This window comes from Lates calcarifer, linkage group LG15 (genome assembly GCF_001640805.2).
Source record: "Lates calcarifer isolate ASB-BC8 linkage group LG15, TLL_Latcal_v3, whole genome shotgun sequence".
Classification (NCBI taxonomy): domain Eukaryota; kingdom Metazoa; phylum Chordata; class Actinopteri; family Centropomidae; genus Lates; species Lates calcarifer.
This window is the reverse complement of record NC_066847.1, coordinates 8052645-8071516: the sequence shown is the minus strand read 5'-3', so window position 1 is coordinate 8071516 and position 18872 is coordinate 8052645. Positions and strand designations below refer to the sequence as shown.

The 18872-nt window shown below is 39.2% G+C and overlaps 1 protein-coding gene across 1 annotated transcript in view; it reads left to right on the top strand.

Annotated features, from left to right (window-relative positions):
- Positions 1–17050: 17050 nt before the first annotated feature.
- The window catches only part of grik3 (glutamate ionotropic receptor kainate type subunit 3), a 90983-nt gene continuing 89161 nt past the window's right edge, over positions 17051–18872 (top strand). The window contains exon 1 of the mRNA XM_018698791.1: positions 17051–18005. Coding sequence (XP_018554307.1) covers positions 17891–18005 — 115 coding nt within the window. The 5' untranslated portion in view covers positions 17051–17890. The remainder of the gene's footprint in view (positions 18006–18872) is intronic.

Sequence of the window (18872 nt, the reverse complement as noted above, 5' to 3'; positions counted from 1 at the left end):
GTATTGGCCTGAAAGGACTAAACAAATTTAAAAATTTGACCTGACGATGGCATAAGATTGAAAGTTAAGGAATCACTGAAGGGAGACCTGAGTCTACAAAATCTCATGGCTATTCATTCAAGATTTGCCAATATATTTCACTAAAAACCAAAAAGGTCAATCTCATAATGGCGCTGAATGTAAAGTCAGAGAATCAGGAAAGCATTCAATCTCTAGAACTACACAGCTAGTATGGCTAAAAAATCTGATAAAGTCTAACCTTTAACTTACTGTGACAAACAGGAAACAGCAAACTACATTTCACACACACAGCATCACAGTACATGCAAATCTCCTTCCATTCGTACCACAGAAATGGCAATGGCCCAGTGAGCTGCAGCTTGAAGACAGCCAGGAGTTTTTTACCTCCACACCATTTTCCATTGGTGTGGAGGTAAAAAGCGAATCAAGGGGAATCAAGGGATGATGGTGCAGTGGTAGAATCTTAGGGGGGGATTTCCTTTGATTTTTCCAGAAATCAGATGTAGAAGAAGAAGAGAGAAAGGCAGCAGGGGCTTGTGAGTGGACGCTGGTTGTAATGCACCACTGTATGCGTGCAGTGATCCAAAAGAGGGAGGGATCGGATCAGGGGGAGAAATTAGAAGAGCTTCTCGTGAAGCTTTCCACTGAAAGCCTGGGGTTTGACAGAGCTGTGCAATTTTTATACTTGTCAGAATGTGTACCAGATGCATGACATGTAAATTGAACTGGCAACAAAACACAGCCGGTGGGCAATGAAGGCAACTGAGGTCTGAAGTTACCCTAAAATATCTAAAAGTATTACCAGGGAACAGATTTTGAATGAGTGTGCTATTGTGGCTGCTGGAGGAGCTCCATTACTCTCCGTGAAAAACAGTTGGGGGGTTGGAATTCCTGCCTCACTTGTCTAACATTGCCAGTGGCAGTCAAAAAATCAATAAGTCCAAAATAAGACTGCTGTTCCTCCAAATCCTCTATGATTACTCCCACGTCACCAATAACTACTGCAAACACTGTCCTTAGCCACACTGCCTGGGATAATCTGATATACAGTCTGAAATGACCCACAACTGAACATGCACTTGTTTTAGAGACAGTGAGGAGTCCACTCTGACAAAAGCACTATTATCTACAATACATCACATATCAATTTCTCCTTCATCTCCTTGATAATCTGCTGTAACAGAAATAGAATAAAAGTACTGTAAATCTAGCCACTGATAGCTGCAGTGTGTATTCTCTGGCTGACATTTGGCTTTTTAAATCAGGTACCTGGAGCAGAGCAACGATTTGGCTGCAAGCTGAGCTGTTTCGGTCACACCACATTGTGCAGGATTGAGGCAGTCGTGGTTTTTATCATGCATATGCTAGCTGGCAAAACCTCCAAAGTAGAAATCTGGGAGGATTTTCGCTGGTGGAGAGAGGTGGCAGCATTCCAAACAATATGGAAAAAAAGATCCTCAGTACCTTGTCATGATCAACACATCAGCTACCTAAAATTATAACTTATAAATCCTACTCTGGTGCAGTGTAAAATATCTGTGGTTTTAAATGCATAATTTTGTCATAGGTCTTGTGATTTACCTTCTCTTTATCTGCACTTTCTTTCAACCTTCCTTCTGTAACATTTATTTTGTAAAGTAGATATCCCAGAATTATTTTCTACAGAACCACAGAAGACACCCGAACCTTTATTTAATCCATGTGGTTAAAAACAGTGATGGCAAAATAGTAAAAGTAATAAAGTGAGAATTTTTCAGGTCTCAAAAAGGTGAGATTCACCTATTACTCAAAAAACCTGTCTGATATCTGTAATGGATGTCTTCCTGTATGACTGCTGAGCAGGGAGGCAACAGGGTACATCTAAAAAGAGGTCCTTGCTCTCTGAACCTAGCAAGAAAACTTGATGTTAAGATTTATGTTGTAGATAGCAGAGCTTTTTGTGTTTGTTTGTTTTTTTTCATTAAAAAAAAAATCAAACTGAGTTCATTTAGTAGTGTTACAGTAAATGGCTTTTGGATGTATTTATAAAATATAGCAAATAGTGAAACACAGACTTAATTAATAGAAATTTACCTTTTTTTTCTTATTTAATTTGACACTGCTCCCCTTCTCATAGAAATAGTTCCTGTTAATTTGATAAATCCTCTCAGAAATCAGCTTTTCACATACTTATGAAATCTGAATGCTCACCACCACATTTGATTTCAGGAGTTCCTTATGCATTCATGCGGCCCCTTTTTCCAATTTTCAGGATAGGGAGCACATTTGTGTGATTAGCAGGTGGCCCCAAATGTTGATTAATGTGATTTGATACAAGGAGATAATTCTGCCTGATGTCTAATATTTAGCTGATCCAAAAGACAATGGACATTAATTATCATCGTTACTAATGCTACTGGCGTGAAATGTTCTCATTACCTATTCCCATCTAATTTAACACCAGGAAAGGCAGAAGGAGAAAGGCAGAGAAACAGACGGATTGATTTAGCAAGCCAATGACAAACAAATGAGAGACAACAATGAGAAAGATCAGAAAGACTGTAAAGAAATATTAAATAGATAGATAAATACATAAATACACAAATAAATAGATAGACAGATAGATGCTGTTGCAGTGCGTGAAGCTGTCTGTTCATGCACAGCAAACAAAGGTTGGTCTTCTTACTGGCCAATGACCATGGATTTTACTGACTGTATTATGACTGCCATAGACTAATGCTTAAATTATGTAAATTAGTTACAATCTCTCTCTCTAGCTGGATTTTCAAATGAGAAGCTTGAGTCTTAAAGGTGAACTTGATGGATACATACAGTACATGCTTTAATGATTAATAATTTAATGCTAAACTGGGGCTAAAGCCAAGTGTTCCAGGCAAAAACTAGCATAATTACCAGCCGATGATACATATATGCAGCATTGTTCATGAATTGCAGGGTAGAAACTCTCAGAAACTCTTTGGATAGGCTGAGTATCAGTCTCAGTAGTGCCATATACACACCACAGATATTAATTAACACAACCTGGGCATTTTGTTGGCACAGCAAAGGAGAGAACCTGAGGAACATTTTTCCATTATGATGTTGGTAGACTGAAATGGTTCAACATTCCTTGCCTTCTTTTCACAGACTCATTCCTCAGATCAGGTGGTCTCATACAGTCTACACTGAGATTCATCACACTACAAAGAGAAATTTCAAACACTTATTCCATTTTTTCTATGAAGGTTTCAACTGATCAAGGACATATCTTTAGCCTGTAATACAAGACTTTTTGTTGTATTGAAGTGAGTTAACTGATCCTTAGGCATAGCTCAAAAACTCCCTCTCCTTGAGATGACTGAAGACCTGTGCAATGTCTCCCTATCCAGCATTCAATGAGAAAACAATAAACAGGCCTGGAAGGGGGGGCGGAGAGATTGATAGGCATGCAGCTCTGATCACTCAACCAACAGAAGCTTACTTTACCGGTCCTGTGCTTTATGCACATTTGTGTTTATGAAATTGCAATCGATTGTTTCAATTACATGCACGGATGGACCATAGCGCTGTCACAATTGATGTGCTACTCTGAGTCAACCTTTGTAAAAATCATTCAAGTTGTAAGTGGTGTAAAAAACTTCTTTTTCAGACAATTGCTTTTTCATCATATCCCACTGTAGTCTGAAGCACTGCAGAAATACAGCGTCTGCATTTGACAATGGTGGTAAATACCAAAACGCACCAGAAAACAAAGCTCTAGTCTTCGAGTCAACCCTCATTTATGGACACAAGCTTTGGGAAGTGACCGTAAGGAAAAGATCATCGGTATATGAAGCTGAAATGAGATTTCACTCTAGGGTGGCCAGGCTCTTTCCTCATGACAGAGTAAGGAGTTCAGTGATCTGAAAACATCTTGGGGGCAAACCTCTATGTAGCTAGGGCACCTGGTAAAAAATCTTTGTGGTTGACCACCTCTTGTAAGAGGTGTTACTAGTGCAGAGTCATGACTTGCTGGAGAGACTGCATTTTCATGCAAACCACTTGTTACTCTCCATTGCGTGAACAAACACTGAATCCACAAAGTGAACTTAGTGAAGCTTGTTGTCTAAATGAATAGCTCCCTTGACTGAAGCTCCCCTCAGTTTGGCTAATCCTTGATATACAATGTGTTACTTACTGGTTAAAACTTAAGACCATGAGAGCCTCAGAAATAGAAACACACAATAACTATGTTGCAGATAAATGGCTGCTAATGTATTAAGCTCATAAACAACAGTAGTAGCTAGTTTTGTGTGGAACATAATAGAACAATACAGTTAGAACTAGAAATGGAGGGTAGAATCTGAAAATGCAGAAAAGGCTGACCAAAGCACCTTAAAATTTTGGCATAACAGATGGTTGTACAATCGCTTAGTGATGTGAGTTTGAACCACCAAAACACCCCCAAGGATTATTATTATTATGGTCATAATGGATGAATGTGCAACGCACAATTTACATCCAATGGCAAAATTCAGGGTCAGTGCAAGAATTAGTGTGCCATTTATGTAGCCCAGTAGAAAGTACTGGCATGGAATAGTTGCAACCATGATCTTTTCCTAACTTCATTTTTTTTAGTTTTAGTTGGCTATGCTTATTCATATAACAGCTGCCATTTGGGGATAAAATAGAAAGAAGTTATTTTTAAAATGGTAGCATTAAATGTTGTCAGTGAATGTTCTGTGGTGATAGGATTGCCATTTGATAGTGATGTGATCCCTTAGATACAAACTACAGAGTCACTGACTACAAATCTTTGAACTAAACTGAAAGGAACCATTTAAATCAGCAAAGTGATTCCTCTACTTGGTACCCACCACCCCCCACCCCCCACCCCATGAAAACAGAAGAATGATGCTGATGGAAGGGCATTTTGGCTTCACTGCCTTGTTGTAACCACAGGCCTGGCTGGGATAAGCACCAAAAATAGATGGATGGCTTTATTCAACTATGGATGATTTAGATCAAGTGTACTATGCATAATAAGTTTACAGTCTCCATGATGAGTACTCTCCCAAATACTTCTGTTGCCGTTTTATTGCTCTTTGTCAAGTGGTTGATGCAGTTTGGCATTGCTATCCCTCCTGAAATTAAGGGTGAATAACTGAATAAAGCTTGAACAGAAAAATGTTCAGAGTTGTCTCTCTCTACCACAGTGGTAAACTAAGTGCTGCTGCTCTTAAATGTAATCATTGCATCTTGCAAAATGGCCACACAGCTTTATACATTACCAATGACAGGAAGGCAAAGAGAAATCTGTTTACACATAATAACAGAATACAGTTGGTCATGCAACTCTGTCAGGTAATCCACTGTTAATTACTACCACTGCACCTGTGTTTGATTACTCTCTACTGTAGATGATTTCTGGGTTCATAGACAAGTCAGCACAGCCTGTCAAAAAGGCTCCTGATAATAGGATGGCAATTAAATGTTCCTCACAGGGTTGTAACTAGCATGCAAAGTGAACTTGTGCCCAAATTACAGAATGCTGTGCTTCTGGAATTTGATATTCATCTAGAAAACACAAGAGTGACCTCTTGGTCAGTCTATAGCTCTGTCTGTCATTAGGTTCCATGGTCTTTTATTGTATGGGTTAGGGTAAGGTAATGGCTTGTTTTAAAACAATTTTCAGTGGATATTTGTGGTCCACAGAGGATGAATCGTATGGTTCTGATGACCCTCTAATCTCTTTTTTTGTGCCACCCTCAGACCAAAAAGTCCACTTTTACTCAAGAAATATGAAAATCCAAAAGGTAAATTATCCCACAATTTAAAGAGAGAACTAGTGGCTCTTTTGCCACTATCTTCAAACCAATTTGTCAACTTATAATCTAATTCATTGCCATGAAACCTGTTAAACATGTTGCTGCCCAAATCTTTTTGATTTTAACTTAAAAAAGAAAAGGCTTTTCTTTAGAAAGGATAAATGTTTCAGTTCACCATTGATCACCATTTCCTTTTATTTTTAGTCTCATTTAGTGTGATTTTAAAAAATCATATTTTTTCAATTGACTCTCAGTCTGGTGTTGATGAGTATGGTGATTGTAACAGCTTTGATGCATGCCACATTCATCAAACATTCTTGTTATTTTTGTGTGTATGTTTTCTGTATGTTCCTGTTACTATTATCTATTTGAAATAAAAACTAAACCAGGTTTTGTTACAACTCTTGTTTTATCATTTAGAAGCTGCTGAAATCTTTGACACTATACCTGTAATTAAGGGTGATACATAAACTCAACTTGACTAGAAAGCCTCTTGGGTCACTTGAATGTTCAGCATACTGAGATGTTTTCCCTGTCATCCTGTCTGTTTACATGGTTATGATATACAGACAAAAATGTATACATCACATGAGTAAAATGAAAAACTTGTTGCCAACTCATTTGTCCTTTCCCACAGCATACAACTCCCCTCCCGCACCCAAAAGTCTTTCAATTTACTGAGGTAGCACTAAGGTGTTGATTGAAATTTCATTGACTGTACACAAATCCCTGGCCTCTAATCCTCATAATTCCAGCATATTGTATTGTCATTAACTACTCACTGGCTGGTAAATACAAATCCTTTCACCTTTCACTTTGCAGTCCATGGATAATTGCTGTATCTTCTCCTCAAAAGCGTTCCCATGGGGTGAACAAAGCAGCACACAGGAAACAGGCGCACTTGTGCTCGACACTGTAATATGGAGCTACAGTATACTGGAGTTTACTCGACAGCAGAAGGAAGGGCCTTGTACAGGTCTGCCATCGCTGACAGAGCAGACACAGTGGCTAATTAGACCTTTGCAACCTCCCAGTGGTGAAACACTTAAATGTCTGGTCTTTTTGAATTGAACCTCAAATCTTTAAGGCTTATCCCCTGGTGGAGCCAGAGCTTGGTGGTTTATTTAACAAAATGGAAGATGCTTACTTAGAACTGAAGCTCTTCCCCTCTGACAGTAGAGAAGGATGTCAAAATACAATATGGCATAAAAATTGATAGATTGCCAAGTGTATGTTTGAAAGGATGACAAATTTGATCAACAGATTGATAGAGATGTGGTGTACTCTTCTCACTTGCTGGTGCTACTGTTGTCTCAAACTGAATGCTACTACCAGGAACAGCACTGTGAATGAAATGAGAAGCATTGTGCTTCATGTGTGTAAGAACTTAAATAAAATTTACATTCTTGTCAGGTTACTCCCTCTTATTGACTATGGAAGTAAAGGAGGAGTGCTCAGTTGCACTATTTCCCATGGGGCCCCTAAGAGATGTCACCATGAACAATATAGGTTAATCAATTCCCATGAGACTTGTACTGGCCCATGATGACTATCTTCAGAAAGATTTATGACAGAGCAGAATCGGGAAAAAAGCTTAGATATGAGGACCAGTTCTGCAGTGACAGGAGCATCAGTTGAAGCAACATCCTCTTTCTAGATGAAACATGAATATCCTCTAAAGCCATATAGGATCATCTCATTCAGCAAAGGTTCAATTGCTAACCAGCATTTTCATTTTTTAACACTTCTGACTTAGTTCTTATGCCAAGCTTTTTTTTTTTTTTTTTTTTTTTTTTTTTTAAAAAAAGCTAATTATTAGAGAAAATCTGACAAGATAAACTTAACTTTGTCTAGCAGGTTTTTTTTTTTCTATTTTCTCCTCCTGATAATTTAACTCTTGACAGTCTTTCTAATGTAGCTTACTTTCTTTAGTGAGAAGTGAGAACCTCCATTTGAAATCTGTTGATTTAACTCTCATAAGGTCTTTCCTCTATACATAGCATATTATCTTTAATCTAAGAAAAAATCCAAGTCAGAACTTCCCCCTGGAAATCTAATGATATGACCCTATAAGTATTTCTTCAGTGCAAAGCTTATTTTGTTTATTTATCAAAAAAGATCCAAGTAAGATCTTCTACTGGAAATTTCTTTTAACACTCACTCAGAATCTCCTTTGAAACTAATGGAACTGATTTAATTCTCATATGTCTTTCTTCTGATCAGAGACGAAAACATCCATATAGGTCATCCAGAAACACACTTAAATCCTATTTTCTTCAACAGAGAGTTTAATTGTGGTTGGGAAAACAACAAACTGGTTCATTAGCACCCTCGCTATAGTCACCAGTATGTTTGGATGGACATTATTTGTCTCCTGCTCTTGGTCTCAGCAAATTAAGATTTAATTCTGTCTCATGACACTGTGTCGCAGAAATATGTTTTCTTTTCAGTTTTTCTCTCCTTTCAATCATCCTGTGACCTCTACATTCATCTCTCAACCCCTTGTGGGGGCCCCAGGTTAGGAACCACCGACTTAGACTGAAGGCAAGCAGACCTGCAGGACATAAAGCATTAAAAACATAAGGGTTTGTTAATTAATGATCAAATGTCAAATGTCTGCACATCATCCCATCAAGTGCATGTATGACTATAACCACACTGATGTATGAAAAATTATTTGAAGAAAGTGCTTTTGATTTTTTTTTGCTCGTCACAGATAACATCACACTAGGTGATCCACTGGATATCGTCTGAGTGAGACTGACTTCTGTAACTCAATATATGCAAATCTCAGCTAGGCAAGGTTCACTTGTAGTGATTATCCACGTACAAGATCTTTGATTAAGCCAGCACGGTGCAGTGTACATTGATTGAAAGAGCATGTTTCTAAACCACCATGTCTCACGTTACAGTTGCTTTTTTCCCTCAACATCAGCTCAGTAAGCGTGGTGGTCATTTTTCCTGTGTACTTAATGTACACAGTCATAATTAGTCAAGCATTAAATAGGTGTTTTGCACATAAACAAGAGCATTCCTTGTAATCATTGTCATTCAAACATCTAATAAATCTTTTATGACTTATGTCTTTTTTATACACAAGAAATAACTCAAGTATTTTTAAAATTATTATCAAAAACTCAAACTCACTAAACCTTCATGGTTTCATCATTAAATTATCACATCAGACATATCCCAAAGGTCTCTTTAATCCTCTCAGGTAAATTGGTCTCATGTCACTTTAGATATTAAGAAACTCTGGAGGGAAGAAATTGTACAGATTGTACAGATTCTTAAGCTAATTCTTTGCATGAGCTACCCATAACTGTCAAACTACCTAAAATATTGAGCTGTTTTTGCCTTCAATTTTTAATTGAACAGCATCTTGCAACTACTTGTTTCACGATATGAGCCACATAATAAAAATGATTCAAACTGAAAATAAGGATACGATTGAAATGTTGTTCTCTGCTTGCTCATCTGCAGTTGGGAAAAAAGATAGGAAAAAAACAGATAAAGATTTATGTTTTAGATTTTGATGTGTTGGTCAAAACAAGCAATCACGCCTCAACATGTTTTTTGACTCAAGTGTGGCAAGTGGGACTTGCCCATCGTGAAACTGTGAGTGACATGCTGCCAGTTGGTATGTTCTTCACTTCACACTCATCTGCTGTGATGATGGACAGCGCGCACACACACACGTGTCCGTTTCCACAGGGAGAGATGTTTCAGGCAAAGGCCATACAAGACATAAATGATCCATGGTGCCTGAGGAATATGTTACAGTGGGTTCATTCATTCATGTTGTCAGCACTCTATCTTGGCTATTCTCTTTCTTAGCAAAAAAAAAAAAAAGGTCAGCTCCCCTGCTGTATTTTAGCCTCTGTACATATTCCACTGCTTTGCTACACATTATTTTTAAATTCCTTATCATACATAACACAAAGGATGATATCTGACTCACATCAACAAATACCATGGTGTGAGTTTATCTTCTAAGATTAATAACACGTTTTCATGATTTAGGGAAGCTAGTGCTTGTACAATACCAGTATGAGTGCGATCATTCGAGACTCCAGCGGAGACATTAATGCAGGAGAGCATGTGCACTTTGTAACATAATTAAAAGTTGTCCAGGGGTAGGGACTGCTGCAGGGTGCAATTACTCATAACTGCCAATGTGATAACATGAAAGTCTGTGGATCACTGTATTGTGCACAAATTCAAACACGTTTCAAATTAGTGAGACACTTTCTTTCACAAGTTGTCTGAATGTGTGTGTGCGTGTCCATGTACTGACTTGTTAACAACACACACGCCAAGATACACAGGGGTCTGCACAGTCTTCAAGCTGAAACCCTGTGTGACCTGTCTGAAATGAATGTGTTTCTCTTTGGCCAGTATTTCCAGCTTGTTTCCTGGAAAAGAATAATAAAGCTGATATGAAATGCGGTTCCTCTCGCTGCACAGACAGATGCAGATACAGACGTTATGATCATCCTTGTCTCACATTACCTGACAAACTCAAGTCTGTCTAACATTAAAGCTAAATCAATGAATTACCGACCACAAGGATAATCATATACAAAAACTGATGGATTCTCAGAGCTCGCTTGCCCTGCGAACACCTGTGCTTTTGTGATACCCATTTTATGCTGCTGCAGATTTTTTAATGGGCCACTGATTTGGCAGACACAAATGAAAACAAGGTGGAAATGCATTCTAAACAATTTATAATGTAGTTTTGAAGCCACTAAGCTCGTCTGGGTTGGATGCTGCATATAATTAATTTCTCATTGTTTGTGTTAGACAGGGTCATTGAGGTTAATTGAGTCTTACTTCAAAATTCTGGCTGGGAGCCACACGTGCAGTCTTTACTGTATATTCGTTTTAATTAATATAAAAGGAGTAGGCAGCCAGCCTTGCCAAGCCTAATGATGGGCAAACGCTGTGTAAACAACAACAAAGGCTGGCCCTGTTCAACTGCCTGCGTAATATTAGCCGACATAGTGTCTAATCGTACTGTGGCTGTCACCACTGCTCCCTTTCCGTCACTGATAGATAGGCTCCTCGAGTGAACTGAGTGGAGAGTGAAGATAACCTCCAAAACAAAGCCTCGTGGGTATTGGCTGCTGGAGTATTTGCAAGGCATGTCATGATACCAGCTTCTCACTCTGCCTTACTTTGAAGCACTGAACAAACTCTCTGGAGATAGTAAACACACTTTATGGATACTTCGCTGTTTCATAGTTCTAAACTTAAAACCCATAATTAGCCATATGTTTTCACATAGGTTCTTATTGTGCCAACTTTCAAACCCAATGCTCTGCACTAAGCTCAGCACAGACACAAGTCCACCTCTCAGGATGAAAACCGGTGATTACGGTTAGGCTGGAAGGATCAGTGTCACTGTGCACAGTTTTATGGAGGATAATATAGAACAATGCCTTGAAGGTTTGATGCCATTTTTATGTGTACCGGTGTTACAGTAGTACCCCACTCTTTTAGAGTGTATTTTTACATTACAGCAATGATGTCTGTAGCGTTGAAAATCAGGCGAGTAAAAAGAGTAAAAGAGCTGTTGTATTGAATTGCAATAGATTGTACAGTACCTAGTAAAGTAGTCACTGAGTGTATTTTTGCTTAAACTGTACAAAGCAGACACCCGGTGAGTACAGTGAAACATTAGACAGTGAAGTGAAGCTTTTTATGCACGTAGGAACTATATATGAGCCAAGCATTTAATTGTTATTTACAGTGTGTACATTGGGTGTTGCTGTGCTTATATCTATGGCTCAGGTATACAGGTAGGAAAGTCACTGTTGTTTGACCTCGGAGGGGCAAAGGGTTTTCGACCACTGTGGCGCAAAAAGTTTGTTTTGCCACGCCATAAGTAATGTGTTTGGTTTATCAACAGAAGCAGGAAAAACAGAGTTTACGCACATTTCTGCAACCAAAGAACTGTCTGCAAATTCTGCATGCAAACACACAGCAAATAGCAGGATGACATCAAGCTAAAGCAAAGCATGTCAACCAGGTTACTCCTGGGCTAGACATCTCAATAGCTTACAGTAAAAGACTAAGCTACCATGGTGTATAGGAGGATATGGACTGAAATTAAGTTTTGTCATACTTCTGCTGTGAGTGTTCTTTGTTTCCCTTTTAGATATATTTTACTTCATAGTTTGAGAGTGGAGACATCTACCTTGTAGAGATGCATATTATGTGCATTATGTAACACATTAGTACTTAACTGAAGCCCTGAAAAACACTTCAAACACTTCAACTTCAATCTAAGAAGCCAACATACCCAATGCATGACATCAACTATGCACTAATATGACCTCAGCACAGGACAAAAACAACATCCTGTTTCTGACTGCATTCTGATGGCAGCCTGAGTGTAGGTCAGGACTACTGATGCATACAGTGCAGCAGGGTTAAGTATAATCACAGAGAGTTTTGTGAGAAAATTAAACACTCCTTGATTGCACTCTATAGGTTCTCCAACAGAAATGTTCAAGGGTGATTTTAATTCACCAGATTTCCTCCTTGACCTCAAAGGTCTCCTTGAACATCAAGGACCCGTCACTTGAGAGCTGAACGACTTTGGATTTTGTTACAGTGGCCTCATATAAGTATCTTTGTAACCATGGCATTAATCTTTTTTTTTTTTTTTTTTTTTACTGAGGCATTTATTCACTTAAACTCCAAATAGAGACGTGTTGATTTAAAGGTCATAAACTGCAGCTGCTGCTTTTTTTTCATTATACATGCTTTCAAACTGCTTCACAATTTTATGCTGGAATTCAGTAGTTATTTAAGATAGATGATGGGGGTGATAAGGATGATAACGCTAATAATTCAATTGATAAATCAGTTTGGTCAGAAATCTATTATTACTCTGTGCCTTTCTCATCTATAACCAGTGGCTGAACCCCGCTAGCAGTCATTTCCCATCTCACAGACTGTCTGGATGACTGATCAGGGTTGTGATTGTCTCCCCTCTCCCCAACACACCACCACCACATACGTCAGCAGCAGCACATACATCTTGAGCAGCCTCCAACTCCAAGCCAGAGTAGTCTAGAACCCCAGTAAACGTTGCAATCAGCGCCAGAATTGGGCCAATTCCTCATAACCTTGTCTGCGCATGGCACCTTGCCTTGAATCATAAGAGCACGGGGCTGTAGCAAGCGTTCAATCTGTCAGCAAAGCAGCTATGTTGCCCCAGTACAGTTGAAGAGGGTAAATCGACATTTAATTATCTGTGTCTGCCCACAAAAGCTACATGGGCATTGTAGACCTGATGTAATGGAGTTGCCACACACCCTATCATGGCAGCAATATGTACCAGCAGCAGTTATGTGACATTGCAACTTTCTTAAGGCTATGCAGTGCTGTGGCTGACAGTGGCGGGGTACTGTGAACAAAGCTTTATGAAATGTTTTAATTCCGTGAAAATACAGGGCCTTCACAAAAGAAAGAAATACAAAATAGACATCTCAGGTGTGCTTTATCCCACTCACAATGAAAACCAAGATATGGAATATTTATGCCCAAACATCAAGCTTCTATGGCTTCAAACCTATTTTTGATTTGTTACTATCTTGTCTTCTAAAAGATCAATACAACACCCTCATAGTTTGAAAAGTTGACTCTGTGGCCTTTTGATGAAACAATCATCTTTTCTTTTAACAAAGCTAAAGCTTCACCATCAAAAAAGCAAATCCCATCAAAAAGCCCTGAAAAATAATTTATAACCATATTAGACCTAGAGATGAGTTCCTATTGACTCATTGTTGGGGGGAGATGTTCGATCTTCAGCATTATGTTCAGTCTGGTGACAAAGTTCTTTGTGTTTCTCTTCAAGAGAAAGGCAAAATCAATGGTGAAAATGCTTCACATGATTCATTTTTGAGGCTCAATCGAAGTGCAGCAATTTTTCCAAATAATTATGAACAATCTTGGATCGCACATCTTCTCCAGCCAATCATAGGTATATAAGCAAGCAGAGAAAGGCACCGTGTGGAAATTGATTGTTCTCTTTCTCCTCTCACAATCTTCAAAAAAATAAAATAAACAAAATGTTCTGATCAATCCAGTCAGCTAAGTACACCTCTTGTCAATGTCTCAGGCTTTACAATGGAGACTTGATGTTTCTGGAGCTATTAGTTATGACCAACTTGCCAGACAAGGCATTGATCGCTGGCCAGTTGTAAAGGCAACAGCAATCATTTCACAGAGGAAAAAAATAGGGCTGCCTGTGCTGTCGTATATGGATGTGTGACCTGTTTAAAAAGTGTCAGCTTAAATTACTTTTTAATTTACTCAAAGTAAGGACTGGACTGAATTATTCCTACCGTGGCTTGATGTTGTTATAATAGTCCCCAGTGTCTTTCAGTACCACTTCAACACTTCTGTGTTTCTTTTTTTGCTTCAGTGGGGCCTTGCACAGCTACATCAGATATCACATAAAGAAGAAAATTTGACAACCCTTACCAAAATACTACCATTTTGGTTCTCAATGGGATGTCTGTTCAAACATACAGTAGGAACCTGTTTGCCAAAAGTGTGCAGCCTGCTTCATTCATGGTTAAAGTGACTGGGAACTGCAGTTCTTTTCTAAACTGAGAATAGATGAATGTTCTTTTGCTGCTGCTACAAGATATTAGTTTAAGACTGGAGCATCAGTGTGCATACAGTATACACCTTGTTCTGTTTTGAATAAAAACTCTAATATGTTGTTTTGTGTTGTTATTTCAAACAATGGCGAAAGCACCACAAGTACATATGTACTTCTTCAGTATTCTCATTTGATAATACTTACGACTCTTACGACATTACATTTACCTGACAGCTGGAGTTAATAATTTTTTAGATTAGGATTTTACATTAAATCATACGATAACCTAAAGAAATACAATGAATTGTTAGTTATTGTTGTAGTAGTAGTAGAATTGTTGTTAGCATATATTAAAATCATGTGTTCTGTATCTTGTTTATGAGTAGTTAGCAATTCCAACAAAGAGGGGTTTCTGCTTTAGACTTTTCAGGTGGTTTCATTTAAATAATCGCTTGAGCCAAAAGATGAGAAATTATCCCATTTTTCACTAAAAAAGAAAAACTTTGACAAATGATCAAAGTCATATTTGTGATGCAGAACATTGTTTTTCCTTCTCTCTCCTGCACATTAATGATCTCATGACCCGTAAGATTTATCTTGCGACCCTCTGGAGGGGCCCAAGCCCTTGGTTGGGAACCACTGGGCTAAAAAGCTTAACTTTATATGAACTTGCTCCACCTCAACCACTACTTACAAATTATAATCTAGTATCATATAACAAAATAACGCTCACAGGGAATATCCCTATGTGTAGTCAGTACTTTCAGTGTTGATACTTAAAGTACACTTTGTTGATAATACCTCTGTATTTTTATGTAAGCAGGGAGCTGTATGACTTGACTTGAAATCCAGTATTTTTCATATTGTTGTATTGATACATTTACATAAGTAAAAATCTGAATACCTCTTCCATCACTGATGACAAGCCCTGTGTACAAAACAGGACACACCAGCACTACTCTGGTCTCCTCAAATAATCCTCTTGGCTCCGCTCCCTTTGTGCCAACAATGCCAAAGTACATTTCTGCTATTTCCTTTAATGATAGGAGACATTATAACATAATGTCTTGTCTTTTTGTCTTCATGTCTTCTTACAATGACAGGGAGTGGCAGAGAGACAAAACTGATTGCTACATGAAGATTTAATGCCAACTGCTGTTAGAAAAACAAACAACTCAAATCCACTTTGGCTCAACAGCTTTTCAAAATGTAGAAAATTAACTGAGATACTACATCCTATTCTTCCAGATTTCCTCTGCATGTCACAGTGGGGAGCCCTCCTGCTCCAGGGGTCTGACTCCCTCCAGTTATCAGCCCAGGTGATTGAGAGCACAGACCGCCATCTCTCCATAGAGGGCACCCACAGACCCAGAATGTCTTGTTTGCTAGAGCTGTGTACATTTTGTATTTGAAAGAGCAGCAAGTCAATGAATCTCGATAATGCGAGAGCCGGGCCACATAACTCACGTTGATAGTCCTTACATTGTGCCAAGAGGCAATAAATCTGCTCCGGGAGACATGAATATGCAGTGGCAGTCAGTCTGGCTTGTTCTTGCTCGCATGCCCCCTGATGCACAGTTTATTCCTCTCCCCCATTCCAAACAGAAAAATAAAACCAATGAGCCGCAGCACTATCTCATCAACAGCGTTCTATTAAGCACAAAAAAATGTAGCAGTGTATTTTTCAGAATATGCTTAATAACTGCATATCATTAAAGTAAAAAAATGCAATTTGTGGAATTAGCTTATTAAAATTTAAGATCTAAAATATCTCCCTTTTTATATGTGATGTCAAATGTGTTAATTTTTTTTCCAGGAAATAACACATCTATCTATCTATCTATCTATCTATCTATCTACTTGCATGTTAAAAGGTTTCTAGATTTACAACAGGATTAATTAACCTAAACTTTTTTTTAAATGGTTACAATTAATTAATAATTCATCATAGAGGCTGCAGCTTTCATCTTTCCAAACTTTTTTTCCCCCTTTTGATGGTGCCCCAAGTTTCAGTTTCAGTTTCAGTAAAAATACATCACACATAATGAAATCCATAAAACCATACCACAAAAAGGCAATTCCATACTTTCAGCTTTTTCTCCTCCATTGCAGTGGTGAGAGACACGGGCAGCACTGTGTCTGTGCGGTTGTAAATGTAACCTGCAGCTTGTATGTGGCAGCTTTTTGTAAACTATGAAAAATGGACAGCCAGATAGGCACCAAGCAGTCACGGTGGATTTAATGTACTCATTGACACAGACAGAATGCCTCAAAAAACAGCGATAAGAAGCCTGCTTTGTCAATGAACCAATCCTCAGCTGACAATTATTTCCCTCATGCAAAGAATCCGTCCCATTCACAGTAATGTGAGCAACCGGGGGGATCTCCTTCTTTTTTTTTTTTTGCTTGAAGCAATGAAAAAATGCAATTTCCATCTCTGTGCAGTAAATAAATAAATAAAAAAAATCTGCATCTCTACCATTCCCGAAAACACATGTAAATCATGACAATATAAAATGTGAAGGAATGAACTGATAACATGGTGTATGTGAATACAGCAGCTAGTAGAGAACCAGGTGATTATTCGGAACCCTCTCACCTCCATAAAATACTTCTTGGACATAGTTGACAACTATGCGTAACGACGCGTGCCTCTAGTGGCACCGTGGAAGGAGGGTCGCACGCAGACGCACGCAGACAGATGTACGGCTCTCTACACAGCCTTTCCATCCAGCACCAACTAGAAGATATATGTGTGTGTGTGTGTGTGTGTGTGTATGTGGGTTTTTTTTAATGACCGCTGTGTAACAAAGAGTCTTTTTGAACACGTTTTGGACGTTCTTCAATAGCCAGCCTCGCGCCATCACCGCGCGCAACTGGAGAGAGCAGCTTTCCCACCTTCACAAAGTATCTCGGTGTTATATGAACTGTTCTCATGACCGAAATGAGGGACTGGAGTGATTAAACTGCAACAAGCATTTTTTTGAATGTGTGAAGCGCGTTCAGATTCCTCGGTACTCATCGTGTAACGCTTTTCTCTGTCTTTTCGGGAGATAGAATCATTCGCGGCGACCCAAAGTTCCGCAGGCGCAGTCCTCCTCTTCCACAGCGGTGCGGGAGTCTGGCTCGGCTGTTGCCGTGGTACTTGCCAATAGACAGATAGCATCGGCGGTAGGAGGGGATACAGAGACTCCTGCAGGCTAATTGCAGCAGCCTGCGTTCGCAGGTGTATCACTGATCCGCCTGTGAGGGACTGGGGGCTTCATCCCGATCGAGCCGCTCTCAGACTTGTGAGTAACAGAAAAAAAAGACACCCTGGGAGAATGTTGCACCAAGTACAATGAGCGCAAATTTGTCGCAGACACCAAAATCCATACATGCTCCGTCGAATTCAGTTTTGATGAGCAATTCTGAGCCGTCTTTGGAATTTTAAAAAAGTGGATCCCGTGACTCTACAACCATGCGAAATACTTGGCTGTCTCCCCGGAGTGCGATTTGGGAATACTGGACATCGCTGATTGCATGTCTTTTTTGGATTCAGTACTCTTACGGGATGCCTCATGTTATTCGAATAGGTAAGTTCTTTGCATTTGCAATTATACACACACACTCACTCATACCCACTCTCTCTCACACACGCGCGCGCGCGTTTTTGTATTGTAACCTTCAAATTTCAGTGCGGATCCTCATCCAGTGCGTTAGTTTTTGGAGTAAATGAGGGGTCCCTGTCGTTTACCGTTTACCGTTAAGAGGGTGAATTTTCATTTTACTCAAAGGTGTACGACAACAGAAAGCAACAGGAGAGAGCACTGCGTTATAGTAGATGATCGCCTATAAAACTGAGGATGCTTTCTCCACTCAGAGACCACGCAACCAAATATTGTGGGCTAGTGTGACCTCTATGCACTCTGCTTTGTCTGTTCCATTTTCTGCAGCCAGCATGTTGAGTCATCAGCTAAACTCAGGCTCTTTGCCATGCCTTCTGGAAGTAAGTTTTTTAAGGACAGTCTGTTAAATTAAAAGCTACAGTATCCAGTTAAGAAATAGCCTACACTATCAGAAAGTTTCGAACAATGCCACAATTTCTTCCAGGGGGGGATTCATAAAGTTTTTATCTTATCACAGCAAGGAAAACAAAGCGCAACAACAGTCTAATTCTATAAAGTCCCGTGTCCTTCCTCCTGATTGTATAGGCTACTGTGAGACACAAGAAGAGGAAGCCAGGTTGGTGCTGGCGTTGTCTTTCCCCCAATCACTCAGTGAGCTGAGGGAACAATGTGAGAATTGTCATTCAGAGGCTGGCGATGCGATGAAACATTTTTGCGCTGGGAAGAGACAAGAACAGAATGAAGATCAATATGTTTTTTTTGTCACGAGGCAAATCGTTTTTGACATTTGGCAGAGTGCCACGCAGGACAATTACTCAAAATGGCATTGGCCCA